The sequence below is a fragment of the Diuraphis noxia genome, unplaced genomic scaffold (assembly GCF_037042655.1).
Source record: "Diuraphis noxia isolate RWA-SAM2 unplaced genomic scaffold, SU_Dnox_SAM2 contig0001, whole genome shotgun sequence".
Taxonomy (NCBI): Eukaryota; Metazoa; Arthropoda; class Insecta; order Hemiptera; family Aphididae; genus Diuraphis; species Diuraphis noxia.
The window spans coordinates 87,605,667-87,633,148 of record NW_028301711.1 but is presented as its reverse complement, the minus strand read 5'-3'; the positions used below and the strand labels follow the sequence as shown (position 1 = coordinate 87,633,148).

The following is a 27,482-nucleotide window of genomic DNA, read 5'->3' as shown; positions in this document are numbered from 1 at the left end:
TATATTATGTAAAAGTTATAATTCAACATGAATATTTTTTTTAGTTACCTATATCAAAAAACAACACATCATTGTAAAACTAATACATTCATTGCTCCACTCAGAATTTAAATTTATAAAAATAACTATAATATATATAAGAAAGTATTACACTTTTCCATTAGTATTTGAAATACCTGCAATCATTGTTACTATAGATACATAAATGATTAGACGTACATAATTATTGCGTAGGTCTTCGGTAACATTATTAATTTACTATTTAGTAAATATGAAGTTAACTTACCTACACACAAATTTTGAACATTCATTAAATGCTGATTTATATATTCACTAATCTGTCTAAAAATGTCTTGCTCAGAGAACAAATTTGAGCGATAAACATTACTTTCACATTCATTTAATTAAAAATAATAATCAATAGGTGGTATATACTATTGATTGCACTGTCTATTGTAATGGTTATTTTTAATCAATCATTACAATATTACAGAAATCGTGTTATTTATAGAATTTGGTGATTAATTGATAATAAATACTCGTGTGTAGGTTAATTCTAAATACGTGCTTAAACATAATATGTAATTCAAATTCGATCTAATAATTTGTACGCGATATTAAACTTGGCGGGAATTTAAAATCGACCAATGAGAATGCGTAGTTGAACACGGGTGCCGAAACAGATCTCATAATGCTTATATGCCGCCCGTATCGATAACATTTTGTGCGTTGAACAATATTTTCTTATCTGTCTATAAATAAAATTAATAACCCGACAAATCGCGGCATTCGATGGGCAATCTCGAGAAATATCAACGATAATATCAATATATCAACGTTATTTTGATTGTATGAATAAAAAAATAAAAACGTCAACGAAAAAATATTGGTAAAACTATAAATTATTTAAAATATGTATCTAAAAGTATCAAATGGAAGAAATTTGTACTAAAAAAAAAAAAAAAAAAAACGCAAAATATGCATTTATATGCAAAATAAAATTTCAACTAGCTTTGTGGAAGCATGAAATGCATTTGTGTCGCACTCTGCTATTTTTGTGACTGTGCAAAAAAAATATGCAAATGCTATAAGTCCTCTGCCCTAATGATGAATAATGATTTATAATATGAGATAACAAAGAATTTTAATAAGAATAAAACATATAACAAAATTACAAAAGCAATTTCAAACATAGATTTCACTAAACAGTAAATACAATTTTAATGTATAAATGCACATACATATTAATATGAATTAAGCACAAAATAAACCAATTGAATGAGAAAACATACATTCTTTGATATTTGATTCATGAATATGATCAGATTCTATAACTTCATTTTGATGAACATTTTATTCATGAATAGCATCAGATTCTTTAAGATAACGCTACACTCGCAGGTGTTATCTCCGTCTTACAAGTGCATAACATATCAAATTTTACACTCAGCAGATCATATTTAACTCCGTTAGTTTAAAATTTAGAGTGAATTGACCTCTTATAAAAATTAAAGGTATCATTATTTTTGTGGGCTTCTCTTAGGCTTTTTATTATATTTTAATTTTATAGCGAGTTATGTGTATTTTAAGATATACAAATAATTTACAATTTTAAATTGCAGTGGATATCATTTATGGTCTAAATATAATTATCAATAGAAATACTGTTGTGATGTATAGCATTTTTTGAAATTGTATATAATATATTTATAATATAAATATTATAGGAAAATTTTATTTACCTTATTTTGTCAGTACCCAATGTCACTTTATGCTGTATGGAACAGTAAATCTTGTTCTTTCATATGGTACCATTGAAAAAAAAAAACCACTGCTATAGAAGTAATGTCACTTTTTGGTCGGTTTTTTAATTACTGCTATAGCAGTACTTTTTCATGACTGTCCAGTGCAAAGCAACAAAATATTATTTAACTGATTCTCATACTGAATATGAATATACTGAAAATCTCATATCAAGAGTATCCTCAGGCAGCATCTGATTTAAATCCGGCTTTCGAGTATCTCAATTAAATCATCTTTCATTAAATTTTTTTGTAAGTTTTCATTCCAATGATTATCTACTTTTATTTTAATCTAAGCAAAATTCAAGTACTAATTTGGATCCATTAATCTCACTCATTCCCGCTGCCATTTGCAATATCCTACCGTCTGCTTGTTATGACACTTATATAAGATAGAGTATCAAAAGATTTTTAAATTCCTAGGAAGCTTGTTTTTAAGAGTAAATAAATATTTTTTATATTTGTTGATTTATTTTATTTATTTTTATAGGTTGGTACCTACACGGAAACAACTTGAAACTATTTAGTTCATCAGCCAATTCACATGCAAGTTAATAAAGGCGGAGTTATTGATGATTGGTGATTGATGAATTTAATGATTTAGTTCCAGGTAAGACATATGTTATTATAATATTTTAACTTAGAAGAAATATACTTTAATATTTGAGAAATTGATTAATATTTATTAATCCAAATAATCAAATCAATGTTTAAAATATTTCACCAGAGGTTAGGTTAGCCTAAACATCCTTGAGTTCAGTTTTAGTTAAGTCGAGAGCCTATGCCTTGTTCTAAGAGATATTGTTTTGAAATATATCATTATCTTTATAAAAATATATTTTTTAAAGTCTAATATATCATCCACAAATATTTTAGTTGAAATATTGCAGATTTATAATTTTTATTGTAATAATTATCATTGTATACTCCATAAGACCATAATAATGTGTGACTACAACAGTAAATGAAAATAATCATGTTTATAAACTATAAAAATAGTAGTTACTGGTTTGTATGTAATGTTTTGGATATAACCAACGTGCTTAATAATTTTTAGAAACCTTAGTATGTAGTACTTTTTGAAATCAAGGATGGATCACCAGACACAAATTATTAAATCTCGATTAATAATGGTTGCTTCATACTGATTAGTTCAAAATAAAACCTTTCACAATATACTTACGCAGTATTTTATTATATTGAACGTTACCTAGATAGGTTCAATATTTTTGAAGATCTAGGTACTTGGATAATGATGTGTTGCTTAATGCCTATTATTAAATTAATTTATTTTAATCAAAATATTTGAAATAATTTTAGGCACTCAAATATAACTTCCATATTTCCAACTTAAATGTTAAATTTTAAATTATAATTGCATTATTTACTATTTTAATTTTAGAATAATTAGAAAAAACATATTAAGATGCATAAGTGCAACACCCATTTTTGTGTCTAGCTTGTTTTAAACCTACCCATTATAATATTATTTACAGCTAACACTTAAAATATCTTAATTGAAAAAAAGTATGAAGAAATTGATTTTTAATGATTTTTAACAAACTGACTATAACTAACTGTATACGATTGTACGAAACATAATTACTTGAACCTATACATAAGAAATTAGTTTTAAACATAATTATTTGTATATTTGTATACTGTTCTTATTACTTCTGCATTATATAAAAGTTAGTTGATATCCCACTATGTAATAAACGTTCAAGCTTTGATGGTGTTGTAATAGTTAACGTAAGTACCAACTTTGTCATTTTTTTTTATTTAGGTGTGTTAGTGTATAGGCTACTATAGCTACATTGATTGCAATCGATCTGTTAAGATAATGGATTCTGGACGTCAACAGCAGCTGGACAAAAAGCAGCTATTGCAACAACAGCAACTTCTGTTGCAAAAACAATTACAACAGCAACAGCAACACCAACATCAGCAGCAGCAGCACCATAATCTCCAACAGCTGCAGTTAAAACAACAGCAGCAACAATTAAAACCACAGCAGCAGCCGGTATTACAAGCACAAGCACAATATTTGCAGCAGCAGTTATCACCAAACCAACAACAACTACAAACGCGGAATCAAGATTTTCTGAAACAACGAGGTATGCAACATGGTAATTTGAACCAGCAGCAACTTCAGGAACATCAAAAAAATCAAGATCAAGCAATTATAGAACTCTTAGAACTCAATGATAACAATAAATATGAAAACAAAAATCAAGAAGACTGTCTTATTGTACAACGAGAACAAGTTATCCAACCACAGCAACAATCTAGTCTACAAAGACAACAGCCACTGAAGCAGCTACAATCACAATTAATGCAACAATCCCAACTTGGTCAACAACAACAGCACCAACAGCAAACGCAATTTTTACAACAATCGCAGCAGCAATTTCAGAATGTACAACAACTACAAAATATGCCGCAAATACAAAATTTGCAACAATTACAGACTGTGCAACAACCTCAGCTGATAACACAACCACAGATTGTACCAAACACTCCAGTTGTAGGACAGCCGTCGTCTATACAAAAACCCAATTCGTTACAACAATCGCAGATTTCACAGCTACAGAATAATCAGTATTCTCCCGTGTCTACACAGCAACAGTCTAAAAAACAGCCTCCTCCTCATACTCAACAATTACTCCAGCAACAGCTACAACAGTTATTATTAAAGAATAAAAGTTATCCACAACGCATCGTCGTTTTAGGCAATCAACCTCAGCAACAGCAGTTGTCATTACAGCAGCCACAACGCGTGGTCACTAGCAACAGCACTGGTCAGCAATCTCAACAGATGCAATGTGTTGTTGTCACAAACACTGGCCAACAACCTCAACAGATGCAACGTGTTGTCGTAACTGGAACCGGACAACAACAACAGCAACAACAAATTCAACGTGTTATGGTAGGGAACAATGGACAACAACAGCCGCAACAAATGCAACGTGTTGTTGTCACAAGCACCAGTCAACAAATACAGCAACAGCAGATCCAACATGTTGTCATTCCATGTACTAGTCAACAACAGTCACATCAGGTGCAAAACGTGGTTACACAAACATCTATCCAGCAACAACCACAGCAGTTGCAACGTGTTGTCGTCGCACCAACTGGCCAACAACAGATTCAACGTGTGGTAACTTCCACCTCAAGTCAGCAGCAGCTTGCGCAGCAACACCAACCAGTACAACAACGTATTGTTATTGGACAGCTTAAAACATCGCAGCAAACTCAGCAAATGCATTCGCCTGCACAAAATGGTGCAGTCCTTAATCAGCAAGTGATGCAACGACCGATAGGATCAACACAGCAGCAGCAACGTGTCGTCATTGCAGGTCAGCAGCAAATTTTGAAACTAACAAACCAGCAACAATCTCAACAGCAAATTACACTTCAAAAACAGTTGACTCACAAATTATTGCAACCCATACCATCACCATCACAACAACAAGATGTAGTAAAAAATCAACAGAAACAACTAGATGAAGTAAAAAGCCATTTTCAACAACAAGAAATAATAAAAAACCAACAACAACAAGATGTAGTAAAAAACCAACAGAAGCAACTAGATGAAGTAAATCACCAACAGAAACAGCAAGATGTAGTAAAAAATCAACATCAACAAGACATAGTAAAAAAGCAATCGCAACAAGTGCCACATCAGCAATTATCGCATGGTATTGGTGTTCCTCTAACGCAGCAGCAAAAACATAACCTAAATTTGTTTAATGACAGTTTAGCAAAAGAGCTACATATTAAACAGTCACATCAACTTTTACAGCAATTGCACATACAACCATCCCAAAAACATTCGCAGGAACAAATAAACAAGCAACTACAACTACAAAAACTTAAACAGAAGAAAGAAATAGATCAATTACAACAGCAATTGAAACAACCTCAACGTAGTGGTTTAATCGTTGGACAGTTGCAACAACCGGAAAAACCTGAACCAGAAAAGTTGAAAAAGCAACTTGAGATGCAACAACAACAACGACAGAAACTTCAAGAACGCCTTATACTGCAACAACGACAACAACAACAAAAACTAAAAGAGCAACAACTGCAACAGAAGCACCAACAACAACTCCGTGAACAAGTTTTACTACAGCAACATCTTAAACAACTACAACAGCAGCAACTGCAAAAGAAATTACTACTCAGACAACAAGCATCTCCAGAAAACCGTTTATCGTTAGCTGTAAATGGAAACCAAGATCAGAAAATACAAAATGATGAGAATACAATCAATCGTTGTGAAAAGTCAGAGGAAGCAGAATCTTTACGGCATATAGAGAAAGTTACTGCCGCTGAAAAACAGTACCAACTTGGTATCAAACGAAAAAATAACGAAAAACCACCAGTTGGTGAAAAAGAGGTTTTATTATCATCATCGGATGACGATGACGATGAAACAATACGTAAGCAACGAATTTTGCTTCGTGAAGCTGAACGTCTTGTTCAGGAACGTTATGACGCATTAACAGTAGTGTTAGGATCCAAGTACATAACACAATATGATGAAATTTTAAAAAGCTGGCTGGCTAGCCAATTATCACGTGAAGAATTTGACCGTGAAATTCGCAAGGTTTTGTATGTTTCATGGATCGCTACAAAAAAACATGTTGATAGTGATAACAATAGCAAAAATGCATCTATTAAAACCAACAATAATTCGTATTCAAAGAAAACAACCAAAAAGGACGTGGCAGTCACCACATTAAAGATAAAAGAAGATAATGGTTCCTTAATTGATTCAACAGCTCATAAATCTCCCACATTAAAAAAATTGGCTGAAATAAACGAAGATATAAATGTTGATATTGAAAAAAAAGAAGTTAAAGCTATTTTAGCAGAACGTGTGCCATTGCATAACGCACTCGTCACCAGTTTAATAAAGTGGATGCCACTAAATTGTCAGTGGTTGGAACAGCAAAAGGCACGTTCTCAAGGTGTTTCCGTGAGTGGAGCTCCGTTGCGATTGTATACTTATGCAGATGTACCTCAAGTGCGTGGCCAAAGTGACCACTGGTACCCTGATGTACCTGGCAGCTTGGCCCATTGGTATTGGCCTAATAATTTGCCATGCAAGTCTTCAGCTATGGAAAACATTGAACACCTATCACCGAAAATGTCGTTTTATGAGCAAGAGAAAAAGAAAGTTGCTGATGCTGTAGCTGCAGCGGTCTTAATAAAGCCACCATCGCGAAAATTGCTCCCGTTGCTGATGGAGGTAGCTGAAAACACAGAAAAGTTACGAAGAGCAAGACAATTACAGTACCAGAAGAGATTCCCTAAAAATCAAAATGCGAAAATTACGAAAAGATTGCAATGGCAACGGTTGCAAGAACAAAAGCGGTTGACTACAATGGTGCAATTACGGGATGGATGTTCAAAACTGTTGCGTGAACTCAAAATGCGTCTCCGATGTCTTGCCAATCAAGAAGACCGGCTTATCGAACGGTTACGTCGGCTTCAGATTCGTATGTCACGGCGACGGCGTCAAGTGTTGGCACAATTCAAAATCCGACAAAAGGACTTAAAATCTCGTTTACGAAAGTTTTTCGATAGGTCATACATAGAGCAGCCAAATGTTGATTCTCATGAGCACCTACATACAGATGGTTCTTCTATTGAAGACAACGAGACAGATGACGATGAAAATTCTAATGAAGAAGAACCTGTACAACATTGGAAAGAAGTTCATCAACTGGAGAAGAATCATGGAAATAAGAAGAAGTTTAAAACTACAATTGCTAATCATCAATCTAAACTAAGTGTTCGTGCTCAACGTCCTCAATCAACGGCTTTGACGATACGTTTATTGCGTGACCGACAACTATTCTTGGCTACAACGAGGTTGCTAGAAGTAACAAAGCAGGAACGCTTACATTTAAGTAGCAATGTTGATTATGTCCGTGAGGTTCGAAATAAGAACTGTCCGTGTGGAGAATCTGATAACAGACCATGTCAATACTGGAGACAGATCCGTAAATTACGAAAAAAGTTAAGAGCACGTGAATTGATTGCAATCAAGAAAGAAATGGACCAAGAGCTAGTAAGAAAATCAGCTGAAAGAGAAAAAATAGATGCCGAAGAACTTCAAAAAACAGCAGTCTTAGAAGTCGAAAAGACAAATGTAGAAACCAAAAAAACAAAAGACATGACAAAGTTAACGAATAGAAAAAATGTGACACTGACGAAGAAAAATATCAACGCCGAGGCAGAGGAAAAAGAAGGTGACTCTTCTGCCAAAGAAAAGATTATCAATAATAGTCCCGTGAAAACCAATGCTACTACCGATAACAATAATTCAAAAACATCATTAGATACCACCAATCCGAAAAATGTAGAGATCAAGGTACGACAAATTATGGACAGTTCTGACAAAGTTAACAAGGGAAAACATAATATGGGAATTCATAATTGTAACCTATTGCCTAGTAAATGTCCTCAAAAAACTAGAATTGATATTTTGGGGGATGCTAAAAACCGAATAAGACCACCACTACCAAAAGATAAGAGAAGTGTTGTAAATGTAGCTGATGCTGCTGCTCGAGCGGCTCAAGCAGCATTAGCTGCATCAAAGAAAACTCAACTCCGAAAAACCAGAGCGGCAGCAGCTGCTGCTGCTGCTGCTGCCACTACCGCAGCTATTGCGTCTCCTTCCGGTATAGTTGATAATGATCGGCGAGCAAGTGAACTTATGCCACCGCCACCACCACCACCACCACTAATACCATCAGTTCCTCCAAAATCTGTCACAAATCCAAGAAATCCTACTATTGGGGCTCGATACTTGCAGCAGCAAAAGTTTTTATTAGATCGGCATAGACAGTTAGAACGTATTCGACGCGATGAAGAAGAACGACGACAACGAGCACAAGATGAAGGTCTGCGGCAAGATCAAGAGTGTTTCGACAGAGAAGTGGACGAGACAAACATGAAAATGGAAGATTCCTCGTCACCATATATACCATCTTCCCAAGAAATGAAATCAAAGCGACAAAAAGTTTCATCAGGTACCATTGTCCTGGACATGAATCGGGTAACTGTCAATGAAGAACAAGCAGATCTTAGCTCCCCAATTCGTAGTAACGCTAAAAACGGCGAAGAAACTCAACAATTTAGTGATTATTACTTTTATTATGGTGGTGGTGGTGGTGGTGGTGATTATTATTCATCAGATGAAGAATCTTCTGGATCGTCATTTATTGAAACTCCATTTCCTCCACTTCTGCATGATCTTCGGATAGATCAGTTACCACGGCCTACGAATCGGATGCCAGCTGCAGCTGTTCTTCCGCCTGGTGTACGAACTCGGCTGCAACCAATGCGATCATCAAATTCCAATATTCATGATGTAGAACAATCAGCTTCTTACAATATCCCACAAGTTGAGACACGGCAGGAACAGATAACCAAAGAGGCTGATGATGGACGTAATATTAATGATCCGGTTGCAAAACAATCCTTGGACTGTGCCATGGAATTCAGTATGCGTCCAAATTCTTTAAGTTTGAACACAATAACTGATACATGCAAGATTACTGAAGCAGATGAGTTTCCACCATCTCAAATGTTGTCCTCAAAAATGTCTAATAAATCGAGCAAAGAATCGCAAAATGAAGTTATAGTACGGCGGGAACAACAGAAAATGCAACAAGATAAAATTAACGATACTAAAATGTTACCAGAACGGCGAAAGCGCCGTCAAGATCCAGACAGATTGTCTGGAGTGAAGAAGACTTTCGATAAAGTTCAACAGCAAGTGAATGAAAATCTAATATTAAAAACGAACCCTTCAACGGAATGGTCAAAACGAGATTCAAAACAAGTTTCAATTACTTCAACTACAAAAATGAATTCATATTTAAAAGATAAAAACAAACACCTTAATAATCAACTGCAGCAACAAAAATCTATGGACAAAATAATTAAAACATTTCCATCAAGTAGTGTCCATGATACAAAAGTAGACGTAGAAGAATTGCGATCGGTGCAATGGAAGGCCCCATTAACACAGTGGAATAAACGACCTGTTGAATATGAAGAAGCTGTTAAACAAAGATACCCGATACCAAACAAGGGGAATGACTTACAGCATCCAATGAATGAAAAAGTAGTGGAATACATATCGACCAAATTTGAAGTGTCAAAACACCATCAGAATAATCAACAACAGAAGTTGCAGTCTGAAGTTGATCGACAGAAATGTGAACGTATCAAATTGCAAAATATGGTCTTCGAATATCAAAAACTTGTGGATACCTTACCTATAAATGAACAATTACAACATATGATACAATTGCAACAACACCTTCGGACGTCAGGAAATATGATTGAAGAGATTACTGTTAATCGTAATCCGCCCGTTGAGCAACAGCAAAACTCTGTAGCGTCAACTAGCAATTCATATATATTACTAGACGATTCAACTACTTTACTAAATTTGCCTGACGATAGCCAAGAACAAACAGTCTCAAAACGAATAGGTAATCTGTTGTTAAAAATAAAAAATCAGCAAGAAGAAATGATTCTCAATGCTGTTTCTTCTGACCAAATTAAACGTTGCCCAGAAGTAGTTTCCAATAATCTTGATGTTAATAACGCGGAACAAAATGATCTAAAAAACTGGCGTGATTTGTGGCCTGCATACGAAGGCAAGCTTGATAATGATGAATTGATGGATGAAGAACAAAGGTTATGTCGTACTCAAGAATTGATTGATCAATACTATTTCAGTAGTAATGACCAAAAATCAGTACATTCGTTAGATCAACAAAAACGGAGACTTGGACGGTATGGACAAGAACTTCTTGAAAAAGAGCCACCTGCGTATCAGCAACTACGAATGAAACAAACAATGCCATTAGAAACACCAGCAAGACCAAATATTACGGATCAACAAATACTAAAACCACAAAATCTACAGAATATTGAGCAACATTTGCCAGAACGACAAAAATGTCTGGACCAATATAAGCGACTTGAACGAATTGAGCAATTAGATAAAAAAAAACACTTATTAGGACATCGACAACAACAAATAAATGAACAAATTATTCAAAAATCACAAAACAACAAGCAAACTAATTCTGGCAATGAACTTACCCATATTCAGCAACAACGATCACAGTTATGTTTGAAAATCGCTAAATTTCAAATGTCACCAACGCTATGTTATGACGAGCAACTTCCACTGCGTGACCAATTGTTGCGTAGAATCATGAAAAAGAAAAACTTGCTAATAATCAACTTAAATCAGCAACAGCAGCATTCTAAACCCACAGCAGTGCCTGATACTAGAAATGCATCAAATGCAAATATAATGAAACTAACGAGTAGAGGATCGCGGTATTGGTGGTCGATCGTTGGTCTACAACGGCAAATATCACCATTAGTTAAGGGAAATGACCATCGAGATGATTTAGAACTAACGCCTATGTCAATGACGCCAATCAGCAATCTTCCACAGCTGACTAGACCGCAATTGGATGATAGATTTGCATCAGTTATAGACATTCGCTCGAAAAATGTTACGGTAAATGAAAGTAAGCTTAAAAAGTGGATGACGCCACATTTAATTAACATGATGACAGATGATGAAGAGATTTGGGTGGATCAATTACAAACCAAGATATCACAGCTTGATCAACAAGTAGATCAACATTGGGAAGCCATGATAGATGGGCAGCAACAACAAGTGAAATTACTTGTGAATTATGATAAACGACTGCAATGGGAAAAAGAAAAGAAACGATTAGAACGTGAAAGACAGATACAGCAGCTAAAAAAACGAACACCGTTTCAAGCGTTGCCGGTACACCATCAGCAAACACACACATTACGTGGGGAAGGCCAAATGCAGCAACAACAATCAGAAATACCAATAATTGTAATCGATGATGATGATGAGGAAGAATTACTTAATGATACCACAGTCGTTGACACGAAACAGGAAACACATACTCATCCTGTATTCATTGATGATGATCTGCTGAAACATAAAATAGAAACAAAAGTATTCTATGAAGATCAGCATGAGGATATCAGTATTCAATGGAAAAAGTTGGAAGTTATGCGTAAAGCAAACCAAAAGCAATGGGAATTAAAAATTAAGAAATTATACTCTTATAAGGCAGCCAATCAAAAATTTTGGAGGGAAATGTTTGAACGTTTGATGAGCAAAATTAAGAATCCAAATTTAATTAAATCTTTAGAAGAACTCAACGGAGGGCCGTTTAGATATTCTGAACGAACAAAACTTCAGCTTCAAATGCTACTTTTGGAATCACAGCCCAATGAAAAACCTGGAATGTTTCATTGTAAACAAAAACCTTCACAAAAGCAAGCCGTGAAAAACCGCTCGCAGAAAACACCAACAGAACCGGATGAAACTTCAATGCTGATTAAGAAATCCAAAAAAACAATTAAACTAAAACGGTCAACACTTAAATTAGCTTTACAAAAACGCCCTCTATACAAACAAGGAGAACAAAAATATAAAAAAAATCTCCCACAACATTTAAACGACAGCACCAAAAGTCAACTAAAAAAATCCCACGAACACCAAGAAGCAGTCAATATTCGACAACTACGTAGTAAAAGAACCGTAGTTGTAAATGAACCATCACAAAAACGAACAAAACGATCAAATCACCAAAATCAAAGTAAACCACTATTACAAAAAAAGGCGATAGAACAGCAGGAACAATTTTCAACGAGGTGGTTCCAACATAATCAAATGTTAATGAAAATAAAAACTCCGGCTGTGACTTTAAGACACATTTTCCTGCTAAGAAACAGAATACTCCAAGTAAACTATAATCGTAATAAGCGACTACGGAAGCAAAATCAGCGATCGGTGCCCAAGCAAGATATTAACATTGATTCCACCGAAATGCAAACTCAGCAAAGCCGAAATAAAACCACCAAGTTGGTTCTTAAAAAAATGGCGTATACGCTGCATAATCAACGATCCTTGTTGCAGCGCCAACTGGATAGATTAAACGAAAACCACCCTAATAAAATTGATGAACAACTAGAACCACCAGTTTCAAAGACAATGATTATGTCTGTTCGACAACCTTTGATAACTTCGCTGATATTGCCACCACTGCAAACATCAACCATAAAACCAGAATCTTTGACTTCTACTGTTGTATTAAGTCCACAGCAACCTTTAACATCCATAGATCAATCCACGATGTCTTCTATAATGTTAAAGTCACAAATACCAATTCAACCTAATCAACCAATTTCGTCAAATTCATCAAACCAACCATGTCAACAAAAGCAACAGGTTGAAAATAAACGCCAGATTTTAAAACAACAACTCAACATAGTACATAGTAGACTAAAACCACTGATGGAAATGTGGCGCCTTTCACTTCAGATGCCTGGAAGCTGGTTATGCCAACAATTGGATGATATTGAGCAGTTAAGACGGAAAGAGTTCTCAAATACACCCATGTTACAGTTAATGCTTTCGCAGGGCCAACAGCAAAAACAAGAAACACTTCAAAATAATGAAGTTTCAGTGATGATGGATTCAAACGCTATGACCCATTGTTCATTGCAACAGTTGCAACGGATTCGTGAACATCTGGATTGGCGACAACAACGATTACGTGATTTAATAGATGACTTGCTGATATTGATTTGTCCAGAACAACACCCAATGTTGTCTATGACATCTCAGCAATCTTCAAGTTGTTCCGTGCTAATCAAACTACAACAAAATTCGTCCATGGCGGAACAGATAAATTCAAAGTATTCAGCGCTATTGAACTTGCAAAGCCCTTCATCGTGGAAACATGTGCAACAACAATTTTTTACCTATTCATTGTTACTTAAGCTGAAACAACCAATGACTGCAAAACAGCAGTCATTGGTGTACTCAACAATATTAAAACTTCAACAACCACCAATGCCAAAACAATCTTCATGTCTTCCAATGACGAACACTACACTGCAACTTCAAACACCTAAACAGCAACAATCAATTAGTTTTGTTTCAGAAAACCTAATGGACAACTCAACATCCATTAATAACAAACCTTTACACATTCCTAATAACCAAATACAGGAAAAAAGACGGCTCAGTAGTGGAGATGAAACTGATGATGGTTGCAAAAGACTTAAATCGTCTAGCAAAAAAAGACCCATATCGCCTAATAATACCATAAGTAATAAGCGATCTGTGCCTTCTCTTACTAAAAATACTGGCATTGACAAAAGTCTCCCTATTATTGATCTTGTTGATTCTGATGATGATATCGAAATATTAGATTCTGATTCAAGCACTGAGTCATCGAATGAAGCTAGCTTTGGTGTGCAAGTTTCAGAAAAATCCCCATTAACAATTAAATTTATTAAAAAAAAACCAATTCCATGTGCACAATCGGTAATACCAAATATTGAAAATAAATCGGAATTAAATGAATTGAATTCTGTAATAAAATTAAAAAAAAATATAAACAATATTGACTTGGACAAAGGTTTAGAAGAGACACATAATGAATATTCCAAGGAAGATAAAATGATGCAATTACAAGACAAAGGTGAAGATTTTAAAACATTAAAATCAAATGAGTTTGAAGATAATAAAACGCTAACCAATGAAGAAAAAAACAGTAAAGATGTTATAACTGGAACATCTGTGCACACGACTATTGTTAGTAGGCCCACTCAGATATCTGTCCTTGTCAACAGACCAAATGAGGCATCGGCAATTAACAAACCATTCGATAGCAACAATCAAATATTTAAGGTAGCAGTTGTTGAATGCTCATCATCAATGATTTCGAATGTTGGCAGCAACTGTATAAATGTGGTGCCTGAAGGTAGAGATACAATAAAAATAATGGGTGGTGTTATTAACCCAACATTCGTAAATAGTGCTGATAGGACAATATCAGTCATTAGTAAATTAACAGAGGCAGCAGTGAGTGTCATCAGAAAAACACCAGCTGCAGTGCACCAACATCATAAGCCTGCAGATGATCCAATACTTACGCCGATGAACACACCTATTTCAAATTTGAAAATGACAAAGTCAATGGAAAAACCCCAGAGTAGCAACAACGGAACTGAAGGTACCATCGAAAGTATAAAAAAAAATAGAATTGTTACGACAAACGAACACTGTCGAACTGGCACATTTTCAAAAACTGCGCGGCGATATCGACGCTTAAATCGTACCAGATGGTTAGAAACTCGTGGACCAGCTGTTCCTACGTTCCAAGACCATGGATTTCCTGAAGGTACTATTGAACAAGTAGTTCATGGACGGTTCGTGACCACTATAATGACTATGTCGTCTGCACACACTATTGCGTCATATATACCTCCACCGATTCCACGGATACCGTTTGACTATGCTTCTATGTATCAACCTAGTAGAAATATGGCGTCTACGGCCATGGCTAATAGTAATAGAAACGTAGACAAAACCAATCAAAATCAAAATATCAAAACAGCCAACACATCAGTAACACCACTATCCACCATGATGAGTTGGATAGAGAAAACTGCAGCGATCTCCTCAAACATTGCATGTGGTAATGGTCATCTTTGGAAAGGTTGCGCACGGGCATCAGGCCCTACCCTAATGACTTTAAGCAAGGTAACCAAAGAAGCTATATCACGAAATACTGCTATCCGATCACGCGATATTCCTTCGTCTCATTTGACGAACATACCAGCTAGATTGTCGAGGTCCTCCACAAAGGAGCCCACGCCATTAGTTGCAAATTCGACAAAACGATCCGTGTCAGAAACAGTACCTACTTCGCCTTTCTCTAATAGTAACGGAAAACAACAAACAATCACCAAAAGATCTACTTCGCTAACTTTATTTCCATCTGCAGACGAGCTTCATGATAGATCCAAGTCAGCTTTAGTGATTCCTAGTGTCAGTAGAAAAGAACAATCTAATTCTGTAATACAACCCACCAAAAGATCAGCATCAGAAGCATTTTCATCTGTACCGCTCACAACGTCTAAAATAATGACAGGCATTTCCGTTCCAGCCTTGGAAACAAAAATATCTACATCAAAAAAAATGATCCAACCGCAAAAGAGATCTAAATCAGCAGTTACAACTACCAATACCTCTATTATCGACGTATCATCGACTTTAACGAAACCTAGTCAACGTGAAGAATGTCTATGGCCACTCAAACGATCTGCATCAGTAGCGGAATATGTTTCTCCCTCCATAACTAGTAAAATTTCGGGCTTGTCATTTCCAGCTGTCGAATCGCACAAGAGATCTATGTCAGCCGCAGTTATTACTCCTGTAGTAGGGGCAGCCGCTGCATCAAACAATAATTTCATACAATCAAAACCGATAAAAAAGTATGCGTCAAATTCAATCATCCAACCTGAACTAACATTGCCTAACGCCACTATACCTGAATTGAACATTTTAAAAACATTGCCTTCCGCAGCAATGTTGACGGCAACACCGAATGATGCAAAAAATAATGTATTTACCAATTCGGCTATTGAAACCAGTGATGAAAGCGACACAGCCTATGAGAAAACGACAACGATCACAGATGAAGAGCAGCGCACTGTAACTGTAACTCGAACTATTTGTCCTACTATTCCGGCACCTATGGACGTAACAGCTGATGCATGCTCACTTGTGAAGGCCGCGTGTGAACAATTCATTAAATCAATGGTGATGGAACTGCGTTTAAAGACGGGTCGTGGTTCCGGAATGCTTGAACTGCGCCGCCGAGACGCATTCGCTGCCGCCGTAGCAGTTGACGACGAAATTCGACCATTTCCTGATTATTGTCGGACGCCGGCTATTGGAACAACCATTGTTAATCCATCGACATTAGCACACACACAAAGAGAAATTAATGTTGTAGAAAAGGAGCCTGCATCGGAACAGATATCCATCACCACCGATAATAAATTTGATAAAAAATTCATCGTTATGACAACAGACAAACCGGACCACGAAAACGAACATCGGGTTGTATTAAAACAACAGTCAATTATCGCTGACAGTAAATCGAATAATAAGTTGTCCGTACTGACGGTTAAGACGGTAATTGAAACACAGACCACTTCTTCCACGACGACTACCATCAACAAACTGCATTGTCCGACAACTATTACTACTGATTCAACTACAAAAACGAAGTCATCGAGGTCAGTGATCGAAGGGACTTCAGCCAGGACGAGAGGAACGGTATTATTAAAGAAATCAAGAAATTCAGCGTCTACTTCGGAGTCTACGATTCCATCATCCAGCGAGCAACAGACAACTGGTGATCGGTTATCCGTGAAGCAAGTAGGCGCCGGAAAGCGGTCGATGAGCCCTCCGCCAGTTATTGCACCTCAAACAACAGTGAAACCTCCATCCATGGTCGGCGAAGCCACCAAGACGCTTCCCGATGCCACGTTGACGTTCAATACTTCCAAGTCGACTCGCAGATTTTTTGTAGATCGCAGTAGATCACTGTGGCAACCCACTTTCAATCGGCGACAGCCGTTTGACACGCTAGTAGACACTGCGATAGCCGCGAATTCAACTTCCTCTAACAACACGTTCTTTTCAGACGACTGTAGCCAAGATGTAGACAAACATTTAATCGATACCTGGGGCTGTTATTTCAGCAATCAGAAAATGTTACCGCCCTTAAGCAGGTTGAACAATTTCTTGAATTTCGCTGACAAACTGGAAATGCCATCGTCCGAATACCACGATGGAGGAGATACCGGTGATGGTGACCACGATACGGTCCACCAAGCGTCGTCAAATGCATCGACGAAATTACCGGGCGGCATCAAGAAGCTATACGACAACAACGCTCAAGAGAAAATTTCATTTTTAAATAATATACAGCAACTGAATACCATGCAGGCTTATCAGAAACAATATATAATGGAGTTGGAGGAAGAGATGAATCGGCGGGTTCAAGAGCACCAAAGCCGAGAACCCGACTCCCAAAAAGTATACTATCAAAAGTTCTTGAAACTACAGTTCGGTTCAACAAACAAGCCACCGGAGCATTCAATGTTGCGGTTCTCTCCGAATGACCACAATAGCTTGATAAATTGGTAAAATCGGCTTGCTCACAAAACTTTACATTGTAAAATCATTCCATCGTGTTCTGTATTTTACGCAAGTGATATAACAGAATTCTTTCTTTAAAAAAAAAAAATGTATGTAAAATAGAGTTTTGGTATTTACTTATTTCTTTGTACATCGAAGTTATTACTATAATAATAATTTTTTTTTTAAACTATTGATAAAACTATGTTCAGCATTTAATTTAAAAACCACTTGTATTACAATTTTTATTTTTAGGTTGTTATGGATTTGAATTTTATTTTATTTTTATACATTTTAAAAAAACTCATTGTTTTCGAATTTTTTTTAACTATATCACATTTCAATGTATGTTAAAAATTAAAATGCTACATCTTGTAATTCTGGATATTTTTTAAGATGGTAAAATATTTTAATAAAATTGTATTTTTATAATTATTTTAAACTATGTTAATGTATGTACTATGAAGTATTCTGATATTATATTAGGTATTCATATAATTGTGAAAATTCGTAACTTGTCTCAAGGAACGAAATAAATGTAGTAAACTGTAATTGGAATAAAAGACTTTTACTTTTTGGTATTTTAATTAAAATATAATTATGATGTCTTTTATTTGTATTTTGTATGTCATTAAAATATTTGATTTAAACGCCATTATATGTTTTACAATATCATTTCATACCTATGAATCTTTTTACTATTATCTATATTTTAATCATTATAATCTAGGGTTAGGGTGTTTATGATTTCACATGTTTTTTGTAGGTTATCCTAATTTATTGATATATTCTTGAATAGAATTGTTTCGTGAGACAAATTAAAATCATTTGAAATCTAAACTTTTGAAGTTCAGAAATCCAGATAACATATTTTCAATTGACAACTCTATTAAATGTTTAATAATAGTAACTGCATCATTTCTCCTCAGTATGAATTCTAACTCATTGAGCATTTGTCTATCAATGACTATCTTCCATCATGGTTGTTTAATAATTAGAAGAATTGACTAAAATTAAAGACTATTACTTAGAGACAAAATAATCATACACGATTTTACAGTTTACACAATACCTACACGGGTATACTAACACCCATAAGTGACATACGTGAAATATGAAAATTTCATTAGGACAGGGAAAATGATAAATATGAAAAAATCTTATTACAATATAAGTTTTTAATTTTAATTTTAAATTCTATTACACCAGTTGCCTGATCCATTATTTTTACCAATTCAAACAAACACCACCTTATGATGCAGCTGCTAATAAAGACTTAGTATGAATGCTAAATGTAACAAAAATTAGCTATTAATAAGTGTTATCACTGTAATACATTAATATTAGGACAATTATCCGAATTACAGCCATTAGACATGACTTCTTGACTCGGGCCATTGAATTCTTTAGAACTAATTCTGTGCTGTCAGCTATTGTAGTAAATATTACAGCTATAACAAATTTAAAGGTAAGTACATTGATGTCTTACGATTTTATTTTTTTTTATTAGTTTTTTATTTTAAATCTAGCTCAAAAATTACAATACGAGTATTAACAAAGTAGAAAAAAAACAATAGAATAATAGTAAAATTAAGTTATAAATAGCTAAAGAAAATGTCTTACGATATTTTAATTTTTAAAAGAGTTTGTAACATTTTGATATTATGTTATGTAATAAACTAATAACTAATAGTATTCTCAAAATGTAATAACTAATATTAAATTAAATTTGATTTTTTTTCTCCATTATAAACGTATTAATTCAGTATCTGAGAGTTGGTTCATGGTAGATGTTGCTTAAAATTATCTCAAAGATTTTTAAAATTTCATTGTGAAAATATCATTAAAAAAAATATAAGGTTCTAAATTTTTTTGATTTATACCAAATAAACAAAAATCGTTTTATAATACATTTGAATATCCAATGACATCAAAATTTTAACTTCATAAACTCTAAAAAAAATTGTATTTGTGTCATTTTACGCTTAACTTTATACAAATTTCTGTAAAAATAGGTTCTTATGTGAAATCGAGTATTAAATATTTAATTTTTTTTTGTATAGAAATGTATAGAAATCGTTGGTATATTTGATCAACAATATAAACGGCTTCGCTAAGAATCTAAAATAAATAATTTATGATAATATTTGATGTTGAAATCAATCAAACATGTACATTTTTAAATAAAAGATTATTTAAATCGTTTTCATTAAAAGCGAAGAAACTAAAAATGTCGGTAAAGCACGATTCCAATGTTTTACCTTTTTGGGAACACGATCCCGTATACGATTTTGATCAACCGATGGTTAAAAAATAAATTTCACTTCGTTATTGACTTCCATATTAATTGCTTAAAAATTTGATTTGTATATAATACTACAGTGTGTTACTGTCAGCGCTGTTTTTCGCCGGAATAGGTCAGCTCACTCATTAGGTACGCCTAGCGATGGCTCCGGCATACTGCGCTTTGGAGGAACATGGCGACCGGCCGTCAAAATCCGATTGTCTCTTTTTGGACCCTCACTAATAGTTAAATATACGCAAAACTTTATAACTAAATCAAATAGTCAAATACTTACATGAGCTAATGGACATTTGGCAACATAGCGACTAAAGTCTTGGGTACAAAACGTACGGAATCGTGTTCTATACCCAAAAATCCACTCCTTTTTGAAATTGTTTTCATACATTTTGTTTTGGTAAGGTACTTCTAAGTTTTTTTTTACGTTTTGCACATTCAGGAGAACTAAGAAGATAGATATAGTTTAATATTTCTTTCTCTTAAATACTGTAAATATGCCACTAATAAAAACTCCTACATTCAATCGGCAGATAGATATAACCGATAGAGATAGACTAAAATGCTAATTACAATTCTAGTAGTCGTTTGGTTAGTCAGGAAATACTTAAAAAAAAAAAAAAATAAAAAAATAATATAAATGCTTAGGTTCTATAATGGTTCTAAAAAACGAATAAGAATAAGAAGCGTAATAAGTTTAAACTTTTAAATCTTAAATAATAGCTATTGAATATTGATTGCTTATTTATAAGTTGATTATTAAAATATCAAAGAGATAAATAATTACGATTAGTGAGCGGTACTTATTCACTCGACTAAGCTTGTAATGAATATGAATCTCATGTAAGGTATACCTACAGGTTATTTTGATAATCTGACCAACATAATAAAATACGTAAAGACATCGCTGATAAAAAAATACAACCAGATCCTTTCCAAGTAAGTATAATGTTGCATGGATTTATTTCTTTTAAATATTATTTAACCACGTTTGTTAGATTACAAAATCTTGTTCTGCAAATTGGACTTTTTTATTTATCATAACGTAATTTAATGATATTTGTACTAGGTACCTACCTAAAATTGTAAATACATTTACTGTAAATAGACAAAACCATGTGCATAAAAGAAATCCAACGGTTATATTTTTATTTTATAGTATTACAAGAATAAACTCAGGACAGATATAAAATACAGTTTAACGAATAACATAATTTTTGCAAATAAAAGTTAACTTTTATAAATTGCAAAATTAGATAAATAAAAATACTTCTTACATTTTTGACATTATCATCACATATTAATATATTATAATTATACTATAGTTAAATGCTCTTAACGCTAAATCGACATTAGTTGTTGTATTACAAATGTGTAAAATAGCGAATTTACGATTAGAAGATCACATTTAGAACGTTACCTAGTTTAAAAATTAGAGTGAATTTACCTAAAAAATTTGATGCTAAAAACATCATCTGTGTTTGTTTGTGATTATTTTACAATAATTCAGTTTATATATTATATATTTATATTTATATAATATTATTATACAGAGTATATACCTATGCAAAACTTGCTAAAGAATTGAAGTATCGTAAAAGATTCACATACAAACGGTAATGTTCTTACCATCAAGTTAGGTCTATTCAGTCTAATTTTCAATGTGACGAAACTAAACTTTATCTAAAAACTTAAATTTCTCATTTTAAGATGGAGACAAGTGACAGCAAATAGCCGTGTATAGTGTCCTCTTAATTTCATATAGGTATTATACTTAAGCGTAAGATCAATGAAAAAATAAACCAATTAATAGGCAGTTCAGATATTAACGCGACAGCCTATATGGGCTATACCTACGGCTGCATAAGCTGCATTACAATTAGATACCTATAAAGCAGCGTTTCCCGAACTTTTTCCCTGCCAGACCTCTTAGAGAAAATAAAAATGATCGATGAGGACTAATATCTTTATAGGATTAATCTTATTTGCTTTTCAACGATTACTATTTCGACAATGTATTTATTATTTATTATTGTAATACGAATATGACATTTGTATTTTCGTTTTATAGATAAGTACTTTTTGTATACAATGTTTCAATTTACGTTCGCGGACCCCTTCCGGTATACATAAGGACCCACAGTATTTTAGGGAACAATGATATAGACCAGCAGTTTTCAAACTGTGCACCGCAAGCTCATTTAAGGGGCACGCGGCTCATGCGGTAATAAAAAAAAAATTATTAAATTATATATTTAAAATGTATTGTAGCTGAAAAGACAAAAAATTGTTTTACGTATAAAATTACTTAGCACACTATCTGCAGCATATCTAATATTAAATATAATGTTTCTAATACGTGTCGAATAATTGAATAATAGATAAAAATATTGTCAAACTTTCCAAAAATATAAGCAGCCTCAAATATTTCATTAGGTAATTATTAGTTTTTCACTATTAAAGCAGAATTTTTTCTTTTTACTTTCAACTATAAAATTATAATTTGTTAGTAATATGTTCAATAAAATTACTTAAATCAATTATGAATGAAAACTAGTGTTTATTTTTATCACGTTCCTCGTGATATTCACAGAAAGGCCCCTAACAAAAGGGCACCGCCTGCTTAAGAGGTCGAGAACCGCTGCTATAGTCTATATTATAATACATATACAAATAGCCAGGTACTGAAAAAGAGCAAAAAACAACTTTGCTTATTGAATGACTATATTTTCAGGTATGGTATTCATATGAATTTAAAAACTAAACTGTAGGTTGAAATTTATTGATATAAAATTTATATTTCCAAATTATTTTACATCATCAAATATAAGTAATATTTTTCATATTTTATTGTTCTACGTAGTATGGTTATTTAATGATTTCGTAAGAATTTTTAAATTTTTTCCAATATCTATTGTCTATAACTCTATACCAAGATTCAAATTTTAAATAATTATTGTGATCAATAAATGTATATGTATATATTATTATTTTTTATTTTGTGTAGATACCCTCCTAAGCGTTAATGAATATTTTTATATCGATACGCATTATTTAATACGTAGATAGTTTTCAATGCAGATTCTTACACTATATATTTTACGTCTGTGCTTATCTACGATATTGCATATACCTGCACTGTTCATGGCAATATGTCAATACAATTTTGTTTGTTGTATGTAATATTTCAACCTGATAAAGTAAAACGATCTCATATTTATGTGTTTTGATTTTTTCGGGGGGAAAAAAACTTGAAATTATTTATTTTTTATTTTTCCGTTCTCTTTAAAGTTCTAACGATTTTATAATGCGACACTGTAATATGTGATGTATTTGATGTTTTATTTTGAACAAAACATACAAATCCCATATAACAGATTACAGATACGCCTTGGTTACGCATGAATACATGGATCGATATATAGGTATTACAAATTTACAATATAAACCAAGCAAAATACAATTTTTATTTTATTCACTATTTTTTTTTAATAAAACTGCCGCAATATAACATTGCGAGAATACAAACAAACAAAACAAACTATAATATGCCTAATAATAATATCAAATAATAATTAACACTCCCGAAATAATACACATCACAGTACGATTCACATTATACGCAGTAGTATGACATATCAGGAATAGTAACAATAATAAATTAATACCTAATAAACATAGTATAGTGAAAATAATTTAATAGTAATAATAATAATAATCATCTATATAGTTATGATCTAATGTAGGCAAGAATAATCATATAGTAGGTAGGTATATAGAATTATGGCGAGGCGGCATTTATAGCTTTTGTTTAAAATGAACATCGTGGATGTCTGATGGCTGCCAGAATTCATCACCATTACCGAAACGAAAATGCCATAACGATCGTTGTCTGTAAAGCCACTAATCTCGTGGCCATATTTCCGGTAGTCCGGACGGCACTGGATGATGGAGACCGAGATACATCACCGTTGACTCCGTTCCCGTACTTGTCACAGATGTTCTGCAAAATTCGACGAGACAATGCGTATTATAGTTTAATTTATCACTTGTTCATAATATTTGTAAGTTCACGAGTTATATTCAAAAGTGAGTCAAACTCACCCACTTAAAAAATGTTGTATGATTAAAAAATACAACCTATAATTTAGTGTTTCAATAAGGGGCTTAGTGTAGGCAATTAATGTCCAGCGATACGCATCACGTTTGAGCGATGATTAAATTGTTTTTACTCTTTTAGTGCGAATGAATAATTACATATTTTTAAACATAACACGATGATAATATAGGTATATGTTGTAAGTGAACTATACGAGCGTGTGGAAATTAAAACAAAGTTCATCGCCTTACCTGATGCAGGTAACTTAATTGCCGATTTTATATTTTATAATTTTTATACAACGCATAACGTACAAAATTGTATCACGGCGAAATACGAATGACGTTCACCGTTCGCGGCCCAAGATGTTTGAAATGTTTACCTATTGGCTATTACTATTTTATTTCTTGACGATTTGAACAGCAGTTACTCAACACTGTTTTACATGAAATAATTAGTATAGTGTTATATTGCAATATATGTAATGGAAAACACATATAAATTGCATTTGAAAATAGGTATAGGTACTCTGCTATCATCTTATCACCACTATGCTGTTTATGGTATGTATGATTTAAGAATGGCGAATTGTAAAATTAATAATCTATATATTATTATTTATGTTATTGTATATACGCATCGTTAAAAAAAATTTCGGAATTTGAACGTGATATTTGTACAAGCAGATATTTTAAATTTATTTTTCATATAAATTTAAATACCTATATATTAACAAATATGAAATGCTAAATACTCACCAAAAGCGAAGATGCCATTTGACTAAGAAATTGACTGGCGAACTCTTCGGTCTGCTGGCCACAAGTGGCTCGGACAATTCCGTGTACACACTGCAAATGTCCTCTGAATGATCTGTTGGTAAAAATGAAACAAATTGATATTAAAAAATGTTTAATGAGTATGAAATTCGTCTTTGATCAATAATGTAGGTATGTGTAAGTATACAAAAAATCATTGGAAAAATACGCTAGAAAGTATAGTATATATAGTAAATGATTGATCCAAAATGATCACAAATTCAAAATATTTACTTATAAAGTAAATACTAAATTGTATTTATAAAGGTTATCCCTATTGCTCTATCAAAATAACTAAAACCTATGTATTTTTCATGTTATTATTTATTAAAATGCATCAACAGCTGTATAGTGATGTTATTTTAATTAATACAGTTGAAATAATGATATAAATATACATATATACACTCAAATACATTCTACCTACCTATGCATTTAAATTCAAAGTGTTGACAAATCGTATGCTGACATTATTATTTATTAATATATTGCCTTGGAATACAAAATCATAGAATATTTTAATTACAAGTTGTACATGTAAATCGTAAATAATGTTAATTATACATCGTTATACGGTTTTAGGAGAGCGAACGTTGAAAATAAAGTCAATTGACAGATATCTGTGATACTTATACTGTAACAACCGATCGTAACAATGTCATATAAATTATAACTTTCAAGACATAAAATGCGTTAATTAAATTAGGTAGGTATATAAAGTCCAAATCCATGCAGTGGTAAATAAATAAATTAACGATATTTATATTTATTGTAATCACTGTAAATTATAGTTACTCGTTTTGTTGCATATTTCATTTGTTTAATCATAATATTTACTTTATTTAAAATTTTTCCTGTTGCACATTTAATATAACATGTTCGGGGATAACGAATGCCTTGCACAATTATTATAATATATCTCATTCAGTCGTCAGCAACCATTGCTACCAGTAAGTTATGTACAGTATGACAAATGATAACACTCACCCACACAGGCGGGCCAGGTTCTGTGTTATCTGTTCGGCGCTCGCAATTGGTGACGCGGTCGAAGCTACAGTTCCATCGTTTCCGGTATGCTGCCCCTGATCAATCATTAAGGAGGCCAATTCGGATTGGTGTCGACGTCCACACTGGACGTACTCGGTATGCACGGTTCGCAGACAAGCGGCGTGTTTCAAGTATTCTAAGTGTGAAATTTACGTAGTGATGAAATGTTACACGACAACAAAATTCTATAAAAAATATTAGGGTATGTTATATAGATACTAACCCTCCCTATAAGGGCTACCCTCAGTACACAGCTCTTGCATGTCTAACGTTGGAACGGTGTACAGCGAGTAAAAGGCTCCGCGTTGATCAGGCGTCATGCACCGGCGGGTAAACTCATCCACGCACCGTAAATGTCGTTCCAAGTTTTTGTACCTGTAGCGGTCGAAAAATCAAAAAACACAAAATTTTAAGCTGATCAAACGCACTATCACACTAGTGAATAGGTATAGTGAGTACTTAATACAATATTAAAATTACAAACTATTCTTAGTGGTTACTATATACTATGTCTCTACAATAATATGTCTATACAAGTGCATTATCAGTAGCGTAGTACAGCGGAAACATAATCCCCATCAACTGTATTACATATATTCAAATTAAAAAGTTCATTAAAAAACGTTTTAATTCTTTAATCTATGATTTTATAAGTCGTTTAATGCAAAACTAAATGAACTATTCCCGATGAGAATACATCGTTTCACTAATATAGTAAGTATTTTGAAATAGTTGTTATTAAAAAAAAAAAAAACGTACCTACAGCTGAATTAAAAAATAAATTCTTCTCACAAAGCCTGCAATTGAGCTCAAACTAACCGCTGTAATATTTTTCGCCATACGCATAGAATCAATTACACTTTTTAAGAATTATTATTTTTATTTCTCGTAACTAGTTTTTTGTCTTTTTGGTGCGGAATAAAAAAAAACGAGTATAGTTTTGTAAAAAAAAAAGGTTATCATAAAAAAAGAGATATCGTAGGTGTTTCAAAATTCAAAGTAGTTATTACAAAAACGTTGGAATATCACATTTCGTTATTAGTTGTTGCATAATAAATTATATCAAAATCATATTAAAAAACAAAGATTACACTTGAAAAAGGTCCCAGTTAGAACATAATATTATTATTTTATATTATTATGCGCCGTCGTGCTGTTATAGTAGTCAATTTTTGCAATAAATTTTCTTATAAGACTACCTATACACTGCATTATACATTATCTTCAAAAATACAGACAGATACCTTATAATAATTTCTACAGATGATGGAAATATACAGAAAAAACTAAAAAGGTAAGTACTTATATAGTTATA

At 33.3% G+C, this 27,482-nt stretch overlaps 2 protein-coding genes across 4 annotated transcripts in view; one reads left to right on the top strand and one right to left on the bottom strand.

Annotated features, from left to right (window-relative positions):
- The window catches only part of LOC107168958 (uncharacterized), a 33,140-nt gene extending 14,575 nt beyond the window's left edge, over positions 1-18,565 (top strand). For both annotated transcript variants that reach the window (XM_015518528.2, XM_089218231.1), the window contains 2 exons: positions 2,293-2,412; positions 3,589-18,565. In XM_015518528.2, coding sequence (XP_015374014.2) covers positions 3,646-17,916 — 14,271 coding nt within the window. In that variant the 5' untranslated portion in view covers positions 2,293-2,412; positions 3,589-3,645 and the 3' untranslated portion in view covers positions 17,917-18,565. The remainder of the gene's footprint in view (positions 1-2,292; positions 2,413-3,588) is intronic.
- Positions 18,566-23,652: 5,087 nt separating this feature from the next.
- The window catches only part of LOC107163998 (uncharacterized), a 40,252-nt gene continuing 36,422 nt past the window's right edge, over positions 23,653-27,482 (bottom strand). For both annotated transcript variants that reach the window (XM_089215912.1, XM_089215911.1), the window contains exons 5-8: positions 26,391-26,542; positions 26,108-26,303; positions 25,064-25,175; positions 23,653-24,209 (exon numbers count right to left, since the gene is read on the bottom strand). In XM_089215912.1, the coding sequence (XP_089072038.1) occupies positions 24,066-24,209; positions 25,064-25,175; positions 26,108-26,303; positions 26,391-26,542 (604 nt within the window). In that variant the 3' untranslated portion in view covers positions 23,653-24,065. The remainder of the gene's footprint in view (positions 24,210-25,063; positions 25,176-26,107; positions 26,304-26,390; positions 26,543-27,482) is intronic.